Consider the following 25,656-nt stretch of genomic DNA (forward strand, 5'->3'; position numbering starts at 1 on the left):
TAATTTTTACTGGTCTGCGTAAAACATAATGAAACTTGGAAGAAGTAGGGGAGATCGCCCACCATGACTACATGCAGTGATAAAGTCACACTAGGGCACATAGGGCACCAAGCTCATTTGACATTGTTTAGTTCAACATTGCTGCTTCAGTTTTGTGAGTTACATTAAAATAACTTTTCATAGAAAACCTTCAATGGATTAAAAATAAATGTTGAGTGAGCTCGGTGGCTATCACACTATGCCAGACACTGAGTTAGCGAATGAGTAGGCAGAACCTCTGGCCTGCCCTGAAATGCCGAAACAGTGCCTATGTATTTTTATCAATTAAAACATTGATTTCTTAGTTCAAGATATCACTAATAGGGGACGATGGGGGAATTGCGGACACGGGGTAAATACGGACTAGCAGATATCTACTCAATCACTTTCCCCCGTGCCCGTCCGCCACGATCACTAGTTACTTTCCGCCATCTTCAGTGCCAGGGAAACATTCGCGACGGAAAGCTGTGCACCATTTTTAAGGTAAATAAACTCAAACGTTTTTGTGAGTTTTAATCTAATTTGTAGTGTTTACTATTTTGAGTGTTATGTCTGTAAAATAAGTGACAATAAAAAGCTATATTTTCTATCGATGGCCTCATTCATATAGAATAGATTACACAAATAACTTTCGATGAGAAATTTTGTTACCTACAAATTATTGCTCACTTTTTTTTTTGGATCTGGTTGGGTTAATTGCGGACAAGCTCGTTGGGGTAAATACGGACGTCCGTAATTACCCCTGACTAGATAATTTGTCGAAAACTAAACCAATTTACTGCTCATTTTCAGATGCCTCGAAAGTATATCAGAAAAAAAGAACGAACGTACAACACCATCGCAACCTTGCAAAAAGCCGTACAAGAAATAAAGGATGAACATATAACTTTTCGTCAGGCGGAAGAGAATACAGAATTCCGAAGTCTACACTTCTTGACAAAGTGAAAAAGGGCTGTTCCAAAAAAGGCATAAAGTCAACTTTTAATAAAATTCAAGAATTCAAGAATAAAAAATTCAAGAAACACACGTCCGTATTTGCCCCAACGGCTACGGGTAATTACGGACAGACAAGGTTTTGTTTTTCAATCAAAATTTGTAGTCGTTGATTGATCTCCTAGAATAGTTAATGTTAATTTTGTACTTGAATAACTAAAGTTTTATAATTAATAAAGACTGATTGATTATTTCTAATAGTATGGGTTTTATACGTAATTTCCCTTCAGCGTCCGCAATTCCCCCATCGTCCCCTAAAGCACCCAGAAAGCCAGGGTTCATAAGCAGTAGTTTCTTTTATTTTGAAACGAATAAAATTTTTGCAAAACTAACTTTTTGTAGGATACAATAATAAGAGCCCTAATCTATGTGCCTAGGGGCCCCTACACGTTCTAACGTGTCCCTGTTTGTCATAATTACTCAAAAGTGATTGACATCAAGAAACTTTAACCACCAAAAAAAATTCCAGTGAAATGTACCAACTTTTTTCGATTTTTGCATACTTTCACATAAAAGTTTTAGAATGACTTTCACTGTGGTCGGAAGTGAACCTGCGACCGCTTGTTTACCTTACGTAACCCTCGCCCAGCCGACCGGCGCGCGCGCCCGGGGCACTGACTCGCAAGGCCGTCCACCCGCCACGCTCGCGCTGCTGACCAACCAGCTACTGGGTCAAACTAATCCTAAACCTCAACTTGTTTTGGAACTCAAACTCTTGTCACACTTTAGAAAGCTTTAACTTGACTATCGTGAGTAGTTAGCTCTCTGTAAATAGTTTCAAACGACTTATGCTTATTGAATTTTTTTTATTCAGTTACAAGTTAGCCCTTGACTGCAATCTCACCTGGTGGTCAGTGATGATGCAGTCTAAGATGGAAGTGGACTAACCTGGAAGGGATATGGCAGTTTTTATTAAACCCATACATACCCCTTTGGTTTCTTTAAGGTGTCATACCAAAATGCTAAATTGCTTGGTAGCACCAGATCTGACCAGAAATTTAGAAATTTTACAATTCTAAACCCCTGCCGGGAATCGAACGCGGGACCTCCCACTGATAAGAACAGCGCTTACCACTGCGCCAGAGAGGTGGTCATATGCACTTATCATCATCAACAACCCATCGCCAGTTCACTACTGAGCACAGGCCTCCTCTTACAATGAGAAGGTTTAGCCATAGTCTACTGTGCTGGTCAAGTGCAGATTGACACTTATTAGGCATAAAGATGGCATCATGCTTTCCTCTCCAACTAAGCGTAAAACTTGTGCTAGGAATAGGTTAAGTTTGTGAACCTTATGGAGAACTCTCAGTCATGTAGGTTTTCTCACAATGTCACGATGTGGGTTCCCAATGAGTCTAATGTTTGTAATATTAAACAGCTTAAAATTCACATAACTTTAAAAAGTTAGGGTGCATTAGATTCTATATTAATTGTGGATGCCTGGGATTGAACTCCAGACCATCCAACTAAGTCCATACACTATCAGAATAAAGTTGTTACTTATACAAAAATAGCCAATAAAATGAAATGAATCAACTATGCACCTTACTATTAATACTTGCCCTACTCTACATCTGGCAGCTTAGCAATGATTCAATTACTGTTTACATGTTTATGTGTTTGTATGTTTATGTATGGCACTGACCCTGATCTAGTTTGATGTCTTTGGGGAAATAAGTCATGCTGTCCCGTTGCCCACTATGCTTAGAGCTAACAGGTTGAGGCGAGGATTGAATTAAGTACTTATAATTAACAAAATTAAACTAAAAATTTGAAAAAACTGGACACAAAAACATCTAAAAAGTAAAAAAAAGTAAGTATATATTGGCCCTGTAAATTTAATCTAATTAGTTTTTATACAAGCACTTGTCGCATTGCTGGACTGGTAACAGAAACAGCTTTGAGTCATCTGTTTTATAAAAAGAATAGTTTCTGTGATCTTTAGCGGCCCCCCTACAAGTCACAATGTTTTCCTCCACTATAAACGCAAGTGATACTTAATTGCTTAAACACACATAACCCCGAAAAGTTAGAAGTGCATGCCCAGGATGCCAGAATCAAACCCCTGACTCTCTGAATATCTCTGATTAGAATAGAATAGAATAGAATAGAATAGATTTTTATTCAAATAAACTTTTACAAGTGCTTTTGAATCGTCAAATAATTTACCACTGGTTCGGAATGCCGTTCCTACCGAGAAGAACCAGCAAGAAACTCGGCGGTTGCTCTTTTCAATTGTGCAATTTACAATAATATTCTATACTATACAAGCAATTGCAGACCCGCGCATTGCTGGAGCGAGTCAAATCCATGCTTTTTTATCATTTACATAATCTTCGATTGTGTAATATGATTCCTGAAACGACGTATGTACAACGTCTAGGATATCACTACTAATACAACATCCTAAGGGATATTCTAATTCTATACCTAATTTGTTACCATTATGCTATTGAGGTGCAAAGTCCACTTCAATAGTAAAGTTACTGTGATTCACCATAGAGAATATACTAAATTTCTTTAAAAAAATGTATTTAGAAGTTTTTTTAATGTGTGGATAAACCTTTTAATAAAAATTACCAAAAATGATGTGATAATCTTATTATAATATAGAGGTACCTACAGTTTGTAAGTTTGGATGTAGGGAACTCCAAAACTCAAAATCTGATTCTGAAAATTTTACTGATAGATAGTATGTTGGAGTGCTAGGTTATAAATCTTATGAACTAATAATTTTACTTAAATAAGTAACAAGTTATTGTGAGAAAAACCAGCTGGATAGCTATGTATACAGTTGTTGTCAGTGTGTTATTTACATTGCAGAAACCTGCCAGTTTACACACATGGCAGATAAACAGATAACCATGTGACATAGTGATATAATAATAATAATAATAATAATAATAATTTTTATTTCAGGTAATATAAGTCACAAAACAACCCATAACAAACAAAAAGAAAAAACACAAAATAATATACAGCTTAATGTAGATATGCATAGTATATAAACTAATCTAAATAAAGCTGTTGTTGTCGCACCGATGCAGGTTTGACCAATTTTTAGAAAAAGGATTACTCAGATCTTCGTTAACAGCACACAAGATGGAGTTAGTACTGTGTCTTAGTCTTTCCCAGAAGGAAGCCGTCCTCGCTCTGAGTATGGCGAAGAAGTCAGGGACCCTCGCCGCAGCAAACATGGCTTTAGCACTGCAGAAACGCGGATGCTTCATTAGGATGCGGAAGGCGTTGTTATATTGTATCCTAAGCGCATTATAGCTGCGCTTGGTAAACTTTGTCCACAGTTGACATGTGTAAAAACATTGACAAAAAGCTTTAAATAACGTCACCTTCACGTCATCGGAGCAACGCGCGAATCTGCGCGCTATCATGTTAGCCCGCACCGAGAGAGCCCTGCGCTCCCTCTCCATATCTTTATCATCCTTTATGTCATCTGTTAGAATATGACCCAGGTATTTAAAGCTCTTAACAACCCGAACTGACGACCCATTCAAAAATACCGGCGGAACGATCTCCGGACCCTTACCCGCTTTGAAAATGAGCATTTCGGTTTTCGCTACATTGTATTTGAGGCCATGTTCTTTAGCGAACTGGTCACAAATACTGAGCAGTTTTCTAAGCCCGTTTATTGAGGGGCTGAGAAGCACCATGTCGTCAGCGTAGCTCAAATTGTTAACGCAGACGTTACCAATATGGAAACCGACTTTGGTACTTCTCAGTCTCCCAATAAGGTCATTGATGTAGAGGTTAAATAGATCCGGAGACGTCAGCCCTCCTTGACGTACGCCACACTCTAGCCTATATTCACTAGAGCGTGCGTCGCCCCATTTTACGTAGTTGGTTTGGTTTTCGTACCAAAATCTCCACAAGTTCATTAATTTTTTCGGTACATGACCATCTAGTTTACGCCATAATATTTTGTAGTTAACGAGGTCAAATGCCCGGCTTAGGTCTAGAAAGCATGCATATACTGAAGTATCCCTATTAACATAATAGTTCACAGTATATTTGAGACTTAAAATGGCTGAATCTGTAGAGAGTCCAGCACGAAAACCAAACTGAGCATCATCAATATTAAAGTTCCCAGTCAGTTCGGGTTGTAAGAGCCTTTCCAGTATTTTTCCGACAATAGTGCCTAACGATATGGGTCTATAGTTGGTAAGATTAGACAGATCGCCGGTTCTATTTTTTACGATGGGGGCTACTATCGTTTTCATGAGGCCCTTTGGTAAGTAGCTGTGCTTTAAGCATAACTTAAATATAATGGACAGGACCCGATAAACTTCATCACTGGCATAGAGTATGTGCTCAATGCTGAGGCCATCGTGTCCCGGAGATTTCCCACGTTTTATACATCTTACAGTTTTCGCAATGTTAATAATGTTATTATAACTGATATAATTGGCCTGTTATCACTAGTTATTACAACTACTTACCTACTTTGTATAATAATATTCAAGTCATGAATAAATTAATGATCCAAGTATCTTATTGGTCAATGTGAACATTTAGAGATATTTTTTTACTAAGAAATGAAGACAATAGATCTTTTGGGGTTTGCCCAACATTCTCATTATTCTTTGAATAATTATGATGTTTATAAATAAACTTTTTTTAACAGATTCTAACAAACTAAGTTTTATTATTTATTTATACAATAAATATGTACCAATGCTTCTCAGTTTTTGTCTTAACTATTTGTAAGTAAATCTACAAATTTTAATTCAATTCCATTATAATATTAATCATAACCAAAAAATCATGTTAGATTTAAGTTAGGGGTTATTACCTATAATTAGTTTCGATTACACATGCAGTTGGACTCTGCAATGGTCGTGGGCCGCCGATGTCAACAGTCGAGCCCGTCGGCCGCAGCCCGCGCTGCCAGCTCCGACACCAGCACACGGCAGTCCTCGCGCCGACCACTGAACTTGTCAAACGCACTGACAGGCGACAGCACATACCAAACATGAAAATCGCACTTACCCGAGTATCCCGGGCTTGTAGTGGTAATTGGGCACCCGCCAAGGGCAGCCCCCGTACTCCCCTATGAGCGCATCGTGGTTTTGGTTCAGGTTAAACGTAGATGCGCGGTTGTCGTTTGCTTTCCTCCGCGTTGGATTGAAGTAGTTATTATTCCTACTTTCACCGTTCACTTCATTCAATGGTATAAAGTCCGGTGCTTTATTCACATTAGGGTTAGCGTTCTCTAAGTTTTTGAGGTTCATTTTGTCTGTTTCACTTTGAGTTTCCCAGATACGAAGCCATAAGCGCTTCGCGGGTCCTTCCTGCTCGGGCTGATACCACCCGACGTAGGGATCCATTCAGCCGAAGCGACTATACACTATATTGTATAACACATTTTGCATCATTTCACATTTATAATTACTATATTGAAAATTAATACAAAACAAAAATAAGTCACACCACATTCGGAACATGGACGACACGCGGATAGTTGACACTTCATGAACTAGAGGGCGCCATCTTAGCAAAATAAGTTCGAGATAATTTTGACTTTTGTTCAGTAGACATACCTTTAATAACTTAATTATGTTTGAAAAAAGTAAGATAGTAATAAGTAACCACATAATTAGCAAAAAAATATTCTACTAAATAATATTTGAAAATAGTGTAATTTCACAGGAAATGTTGTTTCAAAACACTTAATAATGTAGCTCAATCCATCAATGCTTTTTGATACAGATTACAAAATTGAATAAGTCGCTAAACGTCGTATAGTGGGCACTGGGCCAATTTTTCAATCGTCTTGAACAACTTTTATCTGAGGAATGAGGTTTTGATGGATTTTCTATACAACAACTGTCAAAATCACTATAATCCTCATATAAAAGCTATTTGGCGATTGGAAAAATCGGCCCTAAATAGTTAGGCTGTTGTTGTTTGTTGGTAGTCGAATCGTAAATAGGTACATGTAAAACCACATGTGTTCACAGAACAGCACTAGCGCTTAACGAGATGTCAATGTCACAATTGTTATTTGTCAAATTACAGTTTTTCGCGCCTTGCAGGTTATTTTAAATTTTTTAAACGAAGTGATTGAGGTTAAGATAAACTACAAGAAATTGTAAGAATATTCATAGGAAAATCTCAAATATCTTTAGTACAGTACATTTTCTTCGGCCTATTTAGTTCATGACTTATGAAAAGTTCTTTGTTTACAATTCGCCTGAAAGGCAACAGTACAGTGGAAGTTTACAAGTTTACACTGTTCACGGCGCATTACAAGTAATATCACTTGTTTTATGAATATAATCAAACATTTTTTTACACGTAGAATAGTATTTTCACTAAGCAATCGGTCATTGTTAACCGCTGTTCAAGCTCTATACTCTGCCTCTTTTACCCCTTGTGTTAGGACAGTCCCTACAAATGTGTTACTGAACCTCAGAAGTATGTCTCAAAAAAGCATCACATCGTTCTTCAACATCACACCAAAGGCCAAAGTTAAAAAAGAAAACAAAGATGAAGTAAGTTACACCTATAAACTTAGATTTATTGCCTTGAATGCGTCAAATATATAAGTACAGTAGAATCTCACTAATCTGGCACTATTAAAGACCAGAGACTAATCCTTAATTGAGTTCTGTTTTTGTGCAACTTGTTGTCCTAAGGTAGGCCCTTGTAGGTGCCAGATTATTAGACATGTTGGTCTATTGAAGTGCTGGATTAGTGAGATTCTACTGTAATATGTTCTTAGTTCTTACTTAAAAGTCATTCATTCATTTTTTGAAAATTCTGTTCACAGCATCATGGAAGTAATATTAATTAACTACCAAAAAATTGAATTTTTTTCTAGCCTATTCCATCATCAGATACTCCTTCCAGCAATGAAACCACACCAGTTAATGGAAATGCTAAGGTATCAAATTAATAAAATAAATTATTTACTTATAATTTTCAAGGAATAATAATTATTACATTAGATATAACTTGGATTTGCAGAAAATGAAACGATCAAGATCAAGTAGTAGCGATGATGAAATGAAGCATGAGACGTCTCCCTCACCGGGGAGCTCTGGAAAGGTTAGATTCATGAAATAATTATTAATTATTCTTCTTCTTTTTTTCTTTTCTATGGTTGTTTGTACTGCAGTATATTGGTCTCAATTATTCTTATGTGATATATGTACAGAATTTCCATAGTTTATTAAATATTCGCTAGCAAAGTATGAAATACTTAGTACTTTTATGTTTCTGTCAGGTGCTGATATAACCACAGTTTTAATATAATCCGGCTATTACAAAAGAATATACTTTTTATTTCAGAAAAAGAAAACAAAACGGCAGAGAATAGAAAGTTGGGAAAGTGAACCCGGCTCACCCAGCCAATCTAGTAAAGAACATGAGCACACTGAAGTAAAACTAGAAAAGAGTGAGAAGCCTAAAACATATGACTCACCCAAAAACAAGAAATCCAAAGCACAAACTAAGAAATGTGATGCAGAAAAAAAAGTAAAAGAAGAAAAGAAATCTCCCCCTGCAAAGAAAAGTCCGAAGAAAGATGCAAAGAAAAGTCCAGCAGTCAATAGTTATTTTACAGTGAAAGTGGAAAAGAAGGAGGGAGATAGCAAAAGTAATGGAGTTGAGAAAGAGAATATTGAAAATTCTGATACTACTGTTAAAAAAGTTGCAGGTAAAGCAAATCTTTTGTTTTTTTTTATTTTATTTCAAATGTATTTTACAATCTTAAAGTTGAGCAGAATATGGTTGCTTGCTTGATGTACAGCTTAGTATGGAATTAACTATTTCAGAAGTGGATTACAACCCAGCTAAAGCCAAATACCATCCTATAGACGACGCATGCTGGTCCAAAGGGCAGGAGATCCCCTACCTGGCGCTGGCCAAGACCCTGGAGGCCATCGAGGCCACATCGGCGCGGCTCAAGATGGTGGAGATTCTGAGCAACTACTTACGGTCTGTGATGGCGCTCACTCCCGACGATTTGCTGCCCAGTATCTATTTGTGTTTGAATCAGTTGGCACCAGCGTACCATAGCCTGGAGCTAGGTCAGTATTTTTGGTTTTCTGACAGTATATTATTTTAATTATTTCACTATTGCAACACATCATTGCCTTACTCCAGAGTAGGGGCTCCTCCCAAAATGAATAGCGCTCAGGCTACTACACTAACCAGGTGTGAATTGATAGATTTCACAAAGAACGTTATGAAAAACTCCAAGGTGTGCAGATTTTCAATTTTCAGACACATATTAAAGGAAGAGAGTGCCGTAGCCTCACAGGAACTGAGCAGGAATCAAGGGTTTATGCGCCTCCATTCCCTGACATTCAGGAGCCCACTCCTTACATCTAACTAAAACGTCTCTGATCTCGGACTGGGCAGTGGGTGATTTATTGATGTTTTGCTAGAGCATATAATATGTAATGACCAGAAGAGGTGAAGTATGAGAGTGAGCTGACCCACTGATCGCGGTGGTGTATCACTGTTTTATTTCTTAGAAATTGAAGTGAAAAGTAAAGTATGCGGAAGGAAATATTCACATCGACCTTTAGAAAAAGATTTCGGCTTTGTAGAGTGTTTAACTCGGGACTAAAAGCCAATCATACTTGATTCTTAAAATGCTGGTTTTAGCTCCCTGTTGGACAATTTACTATTGCAATACAATATACATAATTGTAAATAGAGTATGCGTGCAGGCATAGCGGAGACGTACCTGATGAAGGCGGTGGGGCAGTGCACGGGGCGCACGCTCGCGCAGATGCGCGCGGCGGCGCACAAGAGCGGCGACCTGGGGCAGGTGGCCGAGCAGGCGCGCGCCACGCAGCGCATGATGTTCGCGCCGCCGCCCTTGACTGTCCGCCGCGTGCTCGCCGCGCTCCGGGAAGTGGCCGTCATGACCGGTGAGGGCGCTCTGTCTTGTCAATAGAGTATGCGTGCAGGCATAGCGGAGACGTACCTGATGAAGGCGGTGGGGCAGTGCACGGGGCGCACGCTCGCGCAGATGCGCGCGGCGGCGCACAAGAGCAGCGACCTGGGGCAGGTGGCCGAGCAGGCGCGCGCCACGCAGCGCATGATGTTCGCGCCGCCGCCCTTGACTGTCCGCCGCGTGCTCGCCGCGCTCCGGGAAGTGGCCGTCATGACCGGTGAGGGCGCTCTGTCTTGTCAATAGAGTATGCGTGCAGGCATAGCGGAGACGTGCCTGATGAAGGCGGTGGGGCAGTGCACGGGGCGCACGCTCGCGCAGATGCGCGCGGCGGCGCACAAGAGCGGCGACCTGGGGCAGGAGATATTGTTGGCTATGGCTAATGACCTGGCAGGGGGGGAGGTTTCCCGCGTGTCCCTCTGACTAGCAGAGGGCACAGTGGACGAAGCGTAGGATGGGACGCGGGCGACGTGCGCGTCCCAGGGTCAGGTCCCCGGTGGAGGGTCTGCCTCGGCAGATGTCGCTGGCTGGGTCGCGGTTGTTTGCTTCGGCGTTCCCGTGACCCAGTCGCCAGGCGACGCGCAGTAGCGCCGCTGGGGTTTAGTGGGTATTCCGGTCGCCTCTCGGCCGGCGAGTCTCACATACCCTCCCTCAGCTGGCTGGCTGCCTCACGGCTGGCTGGCTAGCTTCCGGGGGGGGATGCTACTACTATACTACACAATAGATACCTATGTGTAGTGCTATGGCGTGTTTAAATGATAATAAAGAAAATAAACAGATATCTTGTAAAACAAAAAAATATAAAAAAAAAATATCTATTTAATGATTTGATAACGATGACTTAATTTTAATAATTTAAACCTTTAATAATTTTCACAGGCCAAGCATCAGTCAACAAGAAAATTAGCAAAATCCAATCACTATACGTGGCGTGCCGGCACTCTGAAGCTCGATACTTAATAAGGTGATTTCCCACAATTTCCTCAGAATATTTTAAAATGCTATTTGTATGAGATTTCGTCCAAGTGTTTTCAAAGCTGTGTGAAATTGGCTGACTCACATTTGATCAGCGTGGTGGAGTGTACCCCTCATTCTGGCAAGTTACCTGTAGGCGACGGGTTGGGATGGAGTAGTCTGTGTGGAGTCAGGTTCTGATGCGGAGGCGGTGCAGAAAGGACGACAGCGACTCAACGCCTTCCTGAATCTTGGGAGGCCTCTACAATTTTTCTCCAACGCCTCGTATGGTACTTCTTTTATAATTTTACCTTTTCTAATTTTTCAAAAAAAAAATCTGACCATCCAATTTTTTTAGGGCCACGCTTCAGGTCTCTTTCTTTGTGGCGTCCATTTTGTCATGACTATTACGCTATCAGTGACGAGGGAGTTAGCGAGCCAATGCGTTCCAGGAGTCTGGAAGGCAAGCTGCGCATCGGGCTAGCGGAGCAGTCCCTGCTGCAGGCGCTGGCGCTGGCGTGCGCCGCCACGCCGCCCGCCGGGGAGGGCGCCGGCGAGCTCAATGTGGCTGCGGACATGGGCGCCGACAAGTTCAAGGTCGGTGATTACGATAAAAAAACTTTTTAAAAAACTGGCTTTCAAAGCCACTACGCTGACGATGCGGTACCCTACACCATCAGGGTTGAGGAGCTAAGACTTAGAGTTCAATCATGAAATTGTTCTTTAGTACCTACAATATTAATTCCAGTTCCTGATGGCTCAGGCAGGCCCTGTAGAATCAGGTTCAAAGAGTCGGATCCAAAACAGAGAAGACCCTGCTGCTATATAACATTGTTGTTTGCTACAACCGCAGGCCCGTGTGGACGAATACGCGCTTATAATCAAGACGACGTACTGCGAGTGCCCGAACTACGAGCTGATAGTGCCGGTGCTGCTGCAGCACGGCGTGCGCGCGCTGCCCGACCACTGCCGCCTCACGCCCGGCATCCCGCTCAAACCCATGCTGGCGCACCCCACCAAGGGCGTCCATGAGGTGTTTAACCGGTAAACATCAATACCCCTTTATAATTATACTAGCTGATGCCCGCGACTTTGTTCGCGTGGATATAGGTTTTTAAAAATCCCGTGGGAACTCGTTGATTTTACGAAATAAAAACCAGGGTGTTAATCCAGGGTATAATTTATCTCCATTCCGAATTGCGGCAAAAATCGTCCAGTAGTTTTTCGTGAAAAAGTAACAAACGCACATGCAAACTTTCGCCTTTATAATATGAGTGTGATTTAGTTGTTAGTTTACTTTGCTAAGTATGTGACCCAAAGAGGATGTTGGCACTAGAAGCTGCCACTCATGCCGGTTCGCATTCAAAGTTGCTGCATGTTGCGCTCGCGCAGGTTCGAGAACGAGGTGTTCACGTGCGAGTGGAAGTACGACGGCGAGCGCGCGCAGATCCACGTGCCCGGCGACGACGCGCCGCGGCTCGGCCACGCGGCCGTCTACAGCCGCAACCAGGAGAACAACACCAGGTAGCCGGCGACTGAAATCCAGCTTAGTTATTCAATTTGTTACCATAGCTTCTGCTCCGTTTCATTCTCTTCGGAAAATATAAGCTTTGTGCTTGTAGCAAATACCCGGACGTGCTCAAACGTCTGCCGTCGCTGCTGAAGGACACAGTGAAGAGTTGCGTGCTGGACTGCGAGGCGGTGGCCTACGACACTGCCAACAAACAGATACTGCCTTTCCAGGTGCGTGCCACCAATCTAGATCCTACCTACGTTTAAAATTTCAAGCCCTTAGCTCATTGAGAAGTAAAAAAAATCAATTACAAACTTATGCAAAAATTAAAAGAAGTAAATTGTAGCTATTTTATTCACAAACTTATCGCCGCGCACTCGGTTTCGCGCGATGCAAACAAATTAACTGATAAACTCCGCGTACAACATTGAACAATATAAAATAATAGGGGATAAAGTATGAAATTGCCGTTTTATTGTAATAGGTACTTCGAATTGACATAGAACCTTCATGGTTTGAGATTTTTGAGTGAAACTTTTTTCATACGGTACCTATGTAGTTCTTCTTTTAAAAAATGTGCAACACTCGATTAACAACTTTCAGTTGTTTTTTTATTCAGCTTAGACGATAAAGATGGATACTTCGAAAATTCGTGTGATTTTTGAATACGAGTTCCGACGCGGAACTAACGCGGCAGAAACAGCTTGCAATATTAATGTTGCGTTTGGAGAGGGGACTGCTAATGAACGCACTGTGCGATTTTGGTTTAAACGCTTTCGTGATGGAAACTTCGATTTGAAGAACGAACCACGTGGAAGACCGCCCACACAGGTGAATAACAATGATTTGAAAGAGATGGTGGAAGCTGATCCGAGACAAACTACCCAGGAATTAGCGGCATGGTTTAACGTTACCTTACCAACAATATTGACTCATTTGCGTCAAATCAATAAAATAAAAAAATATGAAAAATGGGTGCCTCATGATTTGACTGATCTGCAGAAAGAAACGCGTGTTGAAACTTGCGTTGCCTTGTTGAATCGATACAGAAATGAAGGAATATTGGATCGAATTGTGGCATGTGATGAAAAATGGATTCTTTACGATAATGGTAAGCGGAAAATGCAATGGCTGACCCCAGGACAAACGCCGCAACAGTGTCCTAAAGCAAAACTTACCAATAAAAAGGTAATGGTAACGTTTGGTGGTCTCAGCGTGGTGTTATTCACTATAGCTTTCTCCGATCTGGTCAAGCAATAACGGCAGATGTCTACTGCGCCGAACTCCGAATAATGATAGCGAAACTAGCAGTGAAACAGCCCCAACTTATGAATCGATCTTCACCATTATTGCTCCACGATAACGCGAGACCTCATACAGCACGAGAAACCGTTTTAACTCTACAGGAACTGCAATTAGAAACCATTCGTCACCCTCCGTATTCGCCAGACCTTGCTCCAACGGACTACCATTTTTTTCGTGATTTGGACAATTTTCTGCGTGATAAAAAGTTTTCTTCTCAGGAGGCAGTGCAAAATGCTTTCACACAGTTTGTCGAATCTAGATCACCAGAGTTCTATCGCAAAGGCATAAATGAGCTTCCTATCAGATGGCAGCAATGTATAGATAATAATGGTAATTATTTTGATTAAATAAATATGTCAAATTTAAAAAAAAAAACGAATTTTTATTTTTCAGTACAAATCGGCAATTTCATACTTTAACCCCAATACTTGGCATAGGTGTTATCGACGCGCAAGCGCAAGGACGCCTCCGAAGAGGACATCAAGGTGCAGGTGTGCGTGTTCGTGTTCGACCTGCTGTACCTCAACGGCCGCGCGTTGGTGCGAGAGCCACTCGAGGAGAGAAGGAAGTTGCTCAGGGAACACTTCAATGAGGTTGAAGGTAAGGCTCTTCAATTATTGCTATAGTTTACATGGCACATAACCCTTGTACATACACAAACGTGGAAGATTAGCGGCTGTTGTGATGTCTTCTGCCTGTGTCGGGCCTCCAGCTCGGGCATGTCCTCACAGGCAACTTGGCCGCCTACACTATATTTTGTTTTAGCCCTTTTCAGCACCGGCCTTGAGATTGTCGAGTCCAATGGGACTCTGATGCTATTTCTGAGACGGATGGGGTGTCAAATCTGATAGTTGGGGTGCCATGTTCATTGACCTTTCTTTTGGCACGCAGAGAGCGTACCGCGTACCTGCGTCAGGCGCGAGTAGACGCTGGCTGCGTAGACTATCAGTTCAGTTCTGTGGTGTGGCAGGCTCGTGGCAGATGGCGGTGGGGCGCGACTGCGGCAGCGAGGAGGAGGTGCAGCAGTTCCTGGAGGAGGCCGTGAAGGGCTCGTGCGAGGGGCTCATGGTGAAGGCGCTGCGCGGCGACCACTCGCGCTACGACATCGCGCGGAGGTCGCACAACTGGCTCAAGGTATTTTGTTATCTTCTATTTAATCACTCTCAGAGAAGGGCAATCTTGTACTAATAGTTCTTCTAATAATATCACAAGTAACAGTAGCGCTCAAGCGCCCGCGCAGAATCGGTAGCTGCAGCATTTTTTTAGCACATGCCAGGGTGGGATGTAAGTGGGAATGAATGGATATAAAGATTTGACGTTCCCCTTAGTGCTAATTCGTCAGGAGATGCGTGTGTGTAACGGAGTCGTTTGTCCAGCTGAAGAAGGACTACCTAGACGGCGTGGGCGACACCATCGACGCGGTGATCGTGGGCGCGTACCACGGGCGCGGCAAGCGCGCGGGCGTGTACGGGGGCTTCCTGCTGGCCTGCTACGACCCCGCCAGCGAGCACTACCAGAGCCTGTGCAAGATCGGCACCGGCTTCAGCGACGAGGACCTCAACACGCTCAGCGAGCTGCTCACGCAGCACGTCATCGACGCGCCAAGAAACTACTACATGTAAGTTTCTGTGTTCGGCGAACGCCCTTCCGCCTGTTTTCCCCTCCACTTTTAATATAGACCTTCAAGTCAAGAGCGAATAGGCATCTTCTATGCGTGTGCGCACCATCTTAGGCTGCATAATCACTTGCCAACAGATCTGATTGCAGCCAAGCGTTAGTCTATAAATAAGGATGTGTTCATGAATGAGCGTTATTGCTCGTGGTCAGGTTCTCCCCGTCGCACGAGCCGGACGTGTGGCTGAGCGCGGCGTGCGTGGTGGAGGTGCGCTGCGCGGACCTGTCGCTGTCGCCCGCGCACCGCGCCGCCATCGGCCTGCTGCATCCCGACAAGGGAGTGTCGCTGCGGTTCCCCAGGTCAGTGCTGTTAGCGCAGAATAAGGATGGAATGTTCTCGCTTAGTGGTCAACAGCATAGATACGAAATTTTGTGTACGCCCTAGACGTTAGGGCGTACACAATAGTGGCTATTGCACTCAGAAGTAGTAAAGATTTGATTGTTCGTGTGCAGGTTTATCCGCATCCGCGACGACAAGGCGCCGGAGCAGGCGACGTCGGCGCAGCAGGTGGCGCAGCTGTACGCGGCGCAGGACCAGGTCAAGAACTCCAGCGACAAGCAGAAGCAGCGCGACTTCGACGACTTCTATTAAACCGTTACGCCAATCAACCTGTGCAGAAATCTTATTTTTGAACGGCGCAAAAATATCCCAGCCAATCATAGCGCGCGTCCGTCCGCTATTGTTGCATATGCGCCAGGTTTTTCACACGCACAGCACGCGACAGCACGAGTTCTCTGTGATGTTCTTGTGTTTAAAATTTTAACCTCAAGCAATGAGTTCTATATTTCATTGGCTGCGCTTCCGATAGACGTGCGAAGTGAGAGTCAGACTCGCGCTCCGAGGGTTCCGTACTACAGTCGTATTTTTTCGACATTCTGCGCGATAAAACTATTATGCATAAAAATAAAGAAAAATCTGTTTTAGAATGTACAAGTAAAGCCCTTTCATATGATACCCCACTTGGTATAGTTATCTTAGTTTGAAAGTTAAAAATACTAATTATTTATTATTAGTTTTTTGTGATGTAACCACAAATTCAACGGTTTTTGAATTTTTCCCCTTACGTGTACTAAAGACCTACCTACCTGCAAAAATTTCATGATTCTAGCTCAACGGGAAGTACCCTATAGGTTTCTTGACAGACAGACAGACAGACAGACAGACAGACAATGAAGTGATCCTAAGGGTTTGAGGTACGGAACCCTAAAAATGGCAGTAGGTACTGTACTTCTGCAAGCATGATTGGCGCCTAGTCGCATAAGAGATACACTGCATTCGTCTCACATCTCAAAGTTCCTCTGGTACTGCAGATGTTCATGGGCGGCGGTAATCACTTAATATCCGGTGACCCGCCTGCTCGATTGCTCGCTATTTTTTTAAGTTTAGTTTTCTGAAGGTTTTACTTCCGCGTAATAACTGTAGTTTTTTGCATTGTAAGGTCAGAGGCGCCGGCTAGTCTGCTGCACTAATTATATTCAAGCTATCAATTATGTGAAACTGAAGTGCTTCGTACGTTCCTTCAAGGCTGAATCTTATCCGATGTTCTTTATAAACAATTATTTTCTCAAAGATTCTGATCGATGCATTGTAAATTGTAATTATAAATACTAGTGTATATTTGTATGTGATTTCCTGGTGGAAGGTATACAATAAAACCAATTATTTTCAAGATTGAATTTGTTTTATTTAATTCTAGCTGTACCCCGATACAACGGTCGTCGTACCTACATACATTCATTTTCACTTAAATCTAATTAACATAAAATGATGCTCGAACTCGTATCGAGTAGATGGAGTTCATATGAGACATGCAAAATTACCTTATTTCTATTTATGATAAGCTCTCATTTGGAACAAGACACGATGAAATTCACTATTGATAGGATTTCTCCGAATCATCGTGCAAACTCCGCCGTGTGGAATATCACAAGTTTTCACGAGAAAATCATATAGATAGCTGAAAACTTTTTCTAAGCTAGCACATATTAGCGAACGGGGTTTTGTTTGCACACGCGCCTTTTAGAACTGAACAAAATCACAGCGGATTTTGGCAAGCGACCAAGTATAATATCAAGCCACACTTATCGGAAAATAATATCAACTCGAATACAACCTCCTTTAGCTGCCAATTTTACACAATAGCTACATTCCGTTCCAATTCAATTAGACAAATTCAAAACAAGCTGCCTTACTACCACATTCAGTTAGCCACAACTTTCCACTTTAAACAGGCGCGTTTCTTTAAAGCTTCAAATAACTAGATACTAATTGAATTCGAACGTATAAGTATAATTTCCTAAACTGGCCGTAAGAGAACGCCCATAACTAACTCTTATCCATGATAATAAGTATTAAAATAAATTGCAGAGATCGAGCCAAATGTCATTTGATTGAAATGAAATTATTCACATTTTGGATCACATTTTCTTCAGAAAACGTCAACATTTATTGTAAAGGATTAGGACATAAAGATAAAATTTTGTTTACAAGAATTTTTAGAAAAGCTACCACAGGTAATCTAGGTAAAAAATTTCCTACACAGAACCTATAACGTTAGGTAGGTAGGTATTACAATGGAAAAATTGTACTAAGTCGTAGTTGAGATTACAAAATGTAGAGCTGCTTCCTACAATCTATAGTTCATCACATTCATTATGATATAAAGGTAATCTAAAACTAAAGGGAAGTAAATACATCTTAGTTGCCCGGAAGACACTGATGTGAGGCAAAATAAAATGTTTGAGGAATATCCAAATGAACAGATCGTGTGCGTTAAGTTTATCATTAACTACTCTCTCAAGAAAATATAGCCATAGGTATATTGACATCCACTGTAGGGGGAACTGACACAACATTGTTGGTGCTAATGAAACTTACATCTAGATTCTACTCACTGCCTAGGTACCTACAGATCACATGTTAATTATTACAGTAAGATTTTTGGTCTCTAAATATTATACTTAAACAAGATTGAACAGAAGAGGAATATTAATTACTTAATGATAAAAACGTTTCCTGTCTTGAATTTATTAATTACAATTGATATGAGGCTACGTTTCGCTCGCAATTACTGTACTTTCACAAGATAACTTATTTTAATAAACGTTACTTTTAATGTTACACGAGCTACTTTCTCGCAATTGTAAAAATAGGATTTTGAAACCAATCTGAGGTCTTCATGTATGTTTTATTAATTTTAATAATAAAAATGAAAAGGCGAGTATATTTGGTTATAAGCGTCGTCGTATAACATTAAAAGTGACGGCAATGTTACTTACACATCGGTATTAAGTGTGAGGGAATATTGTATGAGCAGGTGACCCGTCACACGAGTCAACGTCTTGTGTTCTAGGCTAGTACTCTATCTACGCAGCATACAAATATTTTGTGCGAAATGATGTGTGCGAGTCGTGAGATATGTTTGCGTAAGTTTGGCACAAAACTTATGTCGATACTTAACATTTTAGAAAATAATTATTGCGTCTAGTAAGTTATGAAATGAATAAACGGTATAGATTATTATAACTTTTGGCACTGGAGTATATTATCATATATACTCCATATTATCATATTAAAGGAAGAAAAATTCAAAATAGATGACGGAATCTGTATCTGAAAGTAGAGATTATTGAATGAGCCCAAGTTAATTATGGAGCAATTCGTTCAATTTGGCAAAGGGGAATATAACAATGTCTAAGTGAGTTTAATTTATTGTAGTCGAAATTACAGAAATAATACCTTATGGCACATACATTTTGAGCATAATATTTAAGTCAAGTAACGGCCAAATACTGAAACGCTACTTAGCATTAGGGTGCCATTAAGTAGTAAGTAGTTTTTGTTTGTTGCATGAACAAAGTGTCAAAAAATATCAACTTAAATGGAAGGTATCCTAACTTTGGAGTAGCGCTTCAGGCTGAGATCTATGGAACATACTTTGACTTTACTCAGACTCGAGTTGCAGTCACATTTTACTGTCTCACTAAACAGATTTGAAGTCAAAGTGCGCTCCAAAGATCTTAGGCTGTGTTCGGGAGTGTGAGGGTGTCGTCTTCGGGGCGCGTCCACGCCGCGACGCTCACGGCGCGGCGTGCAGCAGCGCCGCCTGCTCCTGCAAAGCCACGCACTCTACACCGCCCGCCACCAACACGCGTCCAGGGGACGACGAAACACCACAAAGCCATAACAATTCAACTAGCTACAATATACAGAGAGGACTATTATCCCTAATTTAAGAACTGTACACCTAATACGAATGATCGATGAGTACTATAGCTAGTTCAATCCACGATGTTGCGCCTCGCTCTTTGCGGTGCAAGTGTGCTGTGCGCTGCGCCAACACGCGTTCCATCGTGACGCACCGGTCAGCGATGTGGGCGTATCTTCACAATATATAAATTAGATAGGGATTAGTCCCCGCACCATACTCGTAAATACGCGTGTTCGTGAATTGAACTCCCGAATTGGTCCCGCTTGCCGCAGCGCTAGCGACTAACTCGTGAGTCGTGATCGTCGCCTTGCGATTAACGCTGTTAGAATTATTGATTTATATCCCTGTAAGCTTAGCCCTGTTTGCACATCTCAAACATTAAGGTTGAAATCTATAGAGTGCACTTTGACTTAGCTAAGACTTAAGTTTCAGTTAAAACGAGACGGATTTATGTCAGCGGTATAACGCTGTCTCGTGTTAACAGTGTCAAGTCGGAGCAGAGTCAAAGTGCGCTCTATGGATCTCGGCCTAAAACACTCAAATTAAAATGAATCTAAAATCAGCGTGTGGGAAATGTTAAAGAAGGTAACCCTTTGCTGGGTATTGGCAGTGGGCAGTGGGCAGGGCAGTGAGCACGACAGTCGTCGCTAGCCGCTGCGGGGCTACATGTTGGTGGTGGCGAGGCGCGTCGGGCGCGTCGGGCGCGTCTGGCGCGCGAGGCGCGTGTAGGTTACCTCGGGCGGCTGCTCCGGCGCGTACATGCTCTCGTAGATGGGGTTCGCGAAGTGGTTGCCGTTCTGCGGGAGACACATTGCATTTTTACCACACGCTATGTTTTACCTCAGAAGGTTATGTGGAGTGTGGACGAAACATTTTCTGCAGGGTCTATGCCACAAAGATTACCACGAGTCACTTCAAGTAAATTTCATGCTACAGTAGGGTGTATTAAGCAATAGAAGTAAGTAGCAATTGCAATGCGTAGGACCAATCAATTTAAATATCAAAGGCATTTGTCTAAGAGTTTGTTCCGACTCCTTATTTTCATGAAATTGAAGGTTGTACGTTTTGTTCTGCGTATATCCTTATCCTAACTTCGATATCCAACATTTGTTGGGTCGTTGTTTATACATTAACTTGCGCCAGTTGGTAACTTACTGGTTCCTCCATGACAGACCAAGGCTGTTCGTTGGTGTACGTGGTCTGTATGTGTATAACGCGTGCCAAGAAAGAAATTACTTGAAACGAAGCAGCACTAATAATGTCATCTCACTCCCACATTACACATATATATAGTGTGGGAGAATGATAGCGCCATCATTTTCTATTAGTTTGTGTGTCTGTTCGTGTAATGTGGTGCTAGTTACCGCGCGCGGCGCGTCCTGGTGCGGCTCGTGGTCGTCGTCGCCCGCCAGGTACATGGGGTTGCTGATCTCCAGCCCCTCGCCCGCGCCCTCCGCCAGCCGCGCGTGCACGAACGCGCCGCTGCAACAAACGCACCCTCAACACTCACGTACGATACACACTACAACACAACACTAATGAGTTACGACATAAATGCATCGCTCAAGTATGCGCTGGATGTTTTGTACCGTTCGAAGCGCCCCACCGAGCGCGAGCGTACCGGGAATTAAAATTGTCTTTGTGTTGATACTATGTTGATAGATTCGTTCACATCGTTAACATTTAGTTCCAAGTACGCTCACATGACGTTCGCTGCTGCTATCAGCGTCAAAATGGCCAAAATGACTAGTCCAGCGTATTTGAATTATTGTAATTTAGTGGTTTGCTTGAAAAAGCTGACGCGACAGTGAACCGCTGCGGTACTCACTGTCTCCTCCTGTGCACGACGTACAGCGCGGCCAGCAGCGCGGCCAGCAGCGCCAGCACGGCGAGCAGGCCGGCGCCCCACGCCGCGCCGCCCGCGCCCGGCGCGCCCACCGGCGCGGCGCACTGCGCGCCCGCGCCGCACGCGCAGTACGGCGTGCCCGCGGCGGCCGGGTCGGCGGCGGCGCGCCACACGCAGGCGGCGGGCGGCGCGCACGCCAGCGCGCGGCACGCGTCGTCGTGCCCCACGTAGTGCGTGCAGCGCGGCCCGCCCCAGCCGCCCGCGCACGCGCACGCGCCTCCCGCGCCCGCGCGCACGCAGCGCCCGCCGTGCGCGCACGCCTCCGAGCACGAGCCCCACTCTGCAACGATAGCCACATTTAAATATGTGTAAAAAACTCTTTATTTCTAACTAAGAAGTTATTTTGATGCCTGAAAATTAAGAAACAGTAAGTAAAGGATAACACCCATGTCAGAGGCGGATTTAATATAGGTAGGCTACTTTTGTCCCGAAAAATCACAGAATTATTAAAAAACCTAAATCTACGTAGATGATATCGCGCGCATCAAACCTAGCAGGATACACGGCCATCTACAGCTTAGCATCCGTATCAGTGACGTAAGACGTTTTGCCACAAGTGTAAATTAAAAATTTATAACACCCCCGACGATCCAAAGTATTTGAGTTTTCCAAAACATCATTTTCAAATAAATAATTATGTATTTAGGCAATGTCCATCTTGACAGCTTGACATTTGTCTATTGACATAATATTATGAACCTAACGGTTATCTAACCTTCTTTTCTACAAGGAAACTAGAAAAGAGCTGATAACTCTTAAACGGCTGAACCAATTTTTTTAGATTATAGCTAAGAACACTCTCGATCAAGCCACCTTTCAAACAAAAAAAACTAAATTAAAATCGGTTCATTCGTTTAGGCGCTACGATGCCACAGACAGATACACAGATACACAGACACACAGATACACAGATACACACGTCAAACTTATAACACCCCTCTTTTTGGGTCGGGGGTTAAAAATAATAACGCAGTTTCCGCAAGTACGAAAAACATGCATCTATATAAAAAAACAGAAATAAATACAAATCAAAGAGATACTCGGAAAAAAATAAACTAGTAATACCATATTATATAACCTTAAAACTGTAGCCCGAACCAGCCCTTACTATAATTCTGTAATAATATTTAATAAACTGCCAAGAATTATAACGGACGAAACTAAGGATGCAATATTTAGAAGAAGGCTAAAGAAATGGCTAGTACAAAAATGTTTCTACAGCGTGACAGAATTTTTGAACGAATAGACCTCAATATCACGATATATAAAAAAATATTGATACTTTTTAAGATTGATTAATAATATAATTAATAAGACATAATTAGTTAGGAATTTCCATAACATTCTTTTTATACACTACGTGACATTTTATATAAATTTAATTACTTTGCATTGGGGCTTCATGTTGTAATATTATAATTTTTTTTTATTATGATGTAAGACATGAATGCAAATAAATAAAGAATATAACAAGTGCCTGCCTACCTGACCTCAGTGTGCAGTGAAATATTTTTAGAAACCAAAAGCCATAAATACCTAGTACGTAACCAATTGTGATAAAAGAATTTGCAAGCAAATTCCAAGTTACATCAAATGATTAAAATACTCTTTTGTAATCCCCCGCGCTCGAGCGTGAGGCGTGAGGCGTGAGGCGTGAGGAGGAGGCTGGTAGCGAAGAGGGAAATGTTATATTCCTCTCCGACGCCGCCGCCGCTCGCTGACGAAGCCTTCATTAATAAATGCAATCTAAGAGGAAAACAAAGCCGCCCAAGTTGTTTACACTCGCCGCAGAGAGTACCTCCCTATGATATTTAGGTCACACAAGACTAATTTACCACATTGAAACTTAGGTGACATGTGATTTTAATTAAGCAAGACCTACTCGTGCCTACACTTAGCCACTATACTTACCTACATACCTACTTACTCAGGTTACTTATTGTGTTGAGTTTAATTAAACGACGATTACAAATCAAATCAATATTCTAGGTAGATTTTATACTTAATTAAGGTACTCGAATCTTAATGGTCATAATTAAGTACGTAAACGTACGAGGGTTCCAAACGCGCCCTGGCATGACTAATAGCTGTTGTTTACACATTGGGTATTATTTAGCCTTTATAATGATACATCTGTATTCTGTAACCGAATAGTAGGGAATAGTGGTGTCAAAAAATAATTTATCTATAATACATATTCAATATAAAAAAATATTCAGGATATTAGATATTCCTTAAACCCCATATTTAATATAAAATTTATTGACGATAACGAGAAAGTTGTTATTTTGTCATATTCTTGCTCAGTATCATTCATAGATTGCTAATATGTGGTTTTCTGAAATATGTCAATAAGGTTGAAAATCGTTTGCATGCAAGTTTCTGCTTGCGGCTTTTTTTTTTGATAGTTAATATATTTTAACGTAAAAAATATTCAATATTTTTCTGTAACAAACATTAATATTATGATATAGGAATCTAACCATATTTGACACCTCTAGTAGGGAACGATTCATTTGAAGAGATGATGACCTAAAGAACCTTTCTATTTTATAATTCTGCAACTAGTGTTTAAACGTTTCATTTGAAGTCTGTAAAACTGTAAGGATAAAGAATAAAGTACAGGTCAACAGAATGTGGCGATTTGATATTAACATTGAACTGGGCCACGACTCGCGACCCGCTTCGGGCAGCGAGCAGTGAGCACCGCCGCGCCGCTCGACTCGCAAGTGCCATCAAAATAAAAGCCTTTTTACTTGGTTTTGTTGCTCCGACTGATGAAAAATGTGGCAGGAAAATGTACTGACGAATTACTTCATGGAATTAAAATATCAGCATAATCTCGTTTATTATACCTAGTTGGGTTTTCCCTAGCTTACTAACAAGTAGCTTCTCGCTGCATTGCGTACGGAGCGCACCGTACGACCTTGCTACCCGCGAACTCACTATGAATGAACATGATCATGATACGAGTCACAACCTAACTCCAGAAGGTCTATAGCGCCCGCGCCGGGCAAATAGCGTCACTTATACGTTTTTCCGAGATTTATTTATATTTTAAATAAACTAAGAAAAAACTGCCGTATACCCAATAAAAATCTTTTTTTGTGTGTTTAAAACTTTGGAAACCTGACATTAGTTTTCCGTTTAGCGGCGCCGACGTTTCAACGTTAGCTCAATTCGATGCCGGATCCTGCATAATCGGTTGCACAACACCATTATATTATGAGTAATTAATAAATAGTTAAGCTACTTAACAGCTAGTTTTCCTCTGTGATATTGGAACTGGGTATTTTTGTACCCACTCACATTTTTTTATAATGTTCTTTTTCCTATTAAATACTTAAAAGTACCCAACTATTAGAAATCTTTTGACAGTGCCTGCAAAGGTGAGCTCCATCGTTCAAAATATTTAACTAAATCATTAAATTAATAAGTTTCATTTTTAAGGTTCCGTACCTCAAAAGGGTACCCTTATATCACTTTGTTGTCCGTCTGTCGCGTCTGCCAAGAAAACCTATAGGGTAGGTACTTCCCGTTGACCTAGAATTATATTTGGCAGGTAGGTAGCTCTTATAGTGTGCTATAAATAAATGAATAACTCCGAAAACCGCGAATTTGTGGTTACATCACAGAAAAAATATGTGTTTCAATGTAAGTAACATAACTATATCAAGTGGGGTATCATATGAAAGGGCTTAACCTGTACATTCTAAAACAGATTTTTATTTGTTTTTATGCATAATAGTTTTTGATTTATCATGCAAAATGTCGGAAAAATACCCGAGTACGGAACCCTCGGTGCGCGAGTCTGACTCGCAATTGGCTGGTTTTGCGCCTGTGGTACAAGTTGGCCGGGGAGCTTCCTACTCTCGCGCTTTACTCGGGCAAGAAAGCGTGGGAACGCGGCGAGTGCGCGACGAGAGGTCGGACAACCCGACTCCGCTAATGAGATGAGCTCCGCACTCCGCGAGCTTTCCCTCCACTCGCGTTACAGCATCCTGAATCGACACAACTCTCGGGAAACGCTTTAACTGATATTTATTCTAGAAACATTATACGTTAACAGGGCTCTCTCCGTCACTCGTTTCATACAATCGTAGTTCCAATTTCATTTGAATATTAAGCAACCAAAGTC

At 41.8% G+C, this 25,656-nt stretch overlaps 4 protein-coding genes across 5 annotated transcripts in view; 2 read left to right on the forward strand and 2 right to left on the reverse strand.

Moving 5' to 3' along the window:
- LOC123865433 (non-canonical poly(A) RNA polymerase protein Trf4-1-like) overlaps positions 1-6,721 on the reverse strand; it is a 32,345-nt gene extending 25,624 nt beyond the window's left edge. The window contains exon 1 of the mRNA XM_045906450.1: positions 6,037-6,721. Coding sequence (XP_045762406.1) covers positions 6,037-6,374 — 338 coding nt within the window. The 5' untranslated portion in view covers positions 6,375-6,721. The remainder of the gene's footprint in view (positions 1-6,036) is intronic.
- Positions 6,722-7,037: 316 nt separating this feature from the next.
- Positions 7,038-16,338, forward strand: LOC123865432 (DNA ligase 1). Of its 2 annotated transcripts, XM_045906449.1 has the most exons (17): positions 7,038-7,299; positions 7,435-7,541; positions 7,871-7,933; positions 8,017-8,097; positions 8,341-8,707; positions 8,826-9,080; positions 9,729-9,932; positions 10,835-10,919; positions 11,362-11,506; positions 11,763-11,953; positions 12,302-12,433; positions 12,532-12,652; positions 14,165-14,327; positions 14,698-14,861; positions 15,104-15,345; positions 15,555-15,701; positions 15,855-16,338. In XM_045906449.1, the coding sequence occupies exons 2-17, from the start codon at positions 7,467-7,469 to the stop codon at positions 15,991-15,993; spliced, it is 2,574 nt and encodes an 857-aa protein (XP_045762405.1). In that variant the 5' UTR covers positions 7,038-7,299; positions 7,435-7,466; the 3' UTR covers positions 15,994-16,338. The 2 variants fall into 2 exon arrangements, with proteins under 2 accessions (XP_045762405.1, XP_045762404.1); XM_045906448.1 differs by having other exon boundaries at positions 7,038-7,541.
- LOC123865436 (histone-lysine N-methyltransferase SETMAR-like) lies at positions 12,942-13,918 on the forward strand. Its single transcript, XM_045906456.1, has one exon. It carries the CDS (start codon positions 13,056-13,058, stop codon positions 13,680-13,682), a length of 627 nt encoding a protein of 208 aa, XP_045762412.1. The 5' UTR covers positions 12,942-13,055; the 3' UTR covers positions 13,683-13,918.
- Positions 16,339-17,064: 726 nt separating the features above from the next.
- Positions 17,065-25,656, reverse strand: part of LOC123865028 (platelet endothelial aggregation receptor 1-like) — a 31,675-nt gene continuing 23,083 nt past the window's right edge. Inside the window, exons 11-14 of the mRNA XM_045905845.1 lie at positions 21,441-21,798; positions 20,977-21,094; positions 20,347-20,409; positions 17,065-19,513 (exon numbers count right to left, since the gene is read on the reverse strand). Coding sequence (XP_045761801.1) covers positions 19,481-19,513; positions 20,347-20,409; positions 20,977-21,094; positions 21,441-21,798 — 572 coding nt within the window. The 3' untranslated portion in view covers positions 17,065-19,480. The remainder of the gene's footprint in view (positions 19,514-20,346; positions 20,410-20,976; positions 21,095-21,440; positions 21,799-25,656) is intronic.

This window comes from Maniola jurtina, chromosome 5, assembly GCF_905333055.1.
Source record: "Maniola jurtina chromosome 5, ilManJurt1.1, whole genome shotgun sequence".
Classification (NCBI taxonomy): Eukaryota; Metazoa; Arthropoda; class Insecta; order Lepidoptera; family Nymphalidae; genus Maniola; species Maniola jurtina.

Coding starts and splice junctions, on each gene's coding strand:
- LOC123865432 (XM_045906448.1), top strand. CDS start 7,317: ATGAATATAATCAAACATTTTTTTACACGTAGAATAGTATTTTCACTA. Junction 12,434..12,531: donor AACCAGGAGAACAACACCAG/GTAGCCGGCGAC, acceptor TTGTGCTTGTAG/CAAATACCCGGACGTGCTCA. Junction 14,328..14,697: donor ACACTTCAATGAGGTTGAAG/GTAAGGCTCTTC, acceptor GTGGTGTGGCAG/GCTCGTGGCAGATGGCGGTG.
- LOC123865436 (XM_045906456.1), top strand. CDS start 13,056: ATGGATACTTCGAAAATTCGTGTGATTTTTGAATACGAGTTCCGACGC.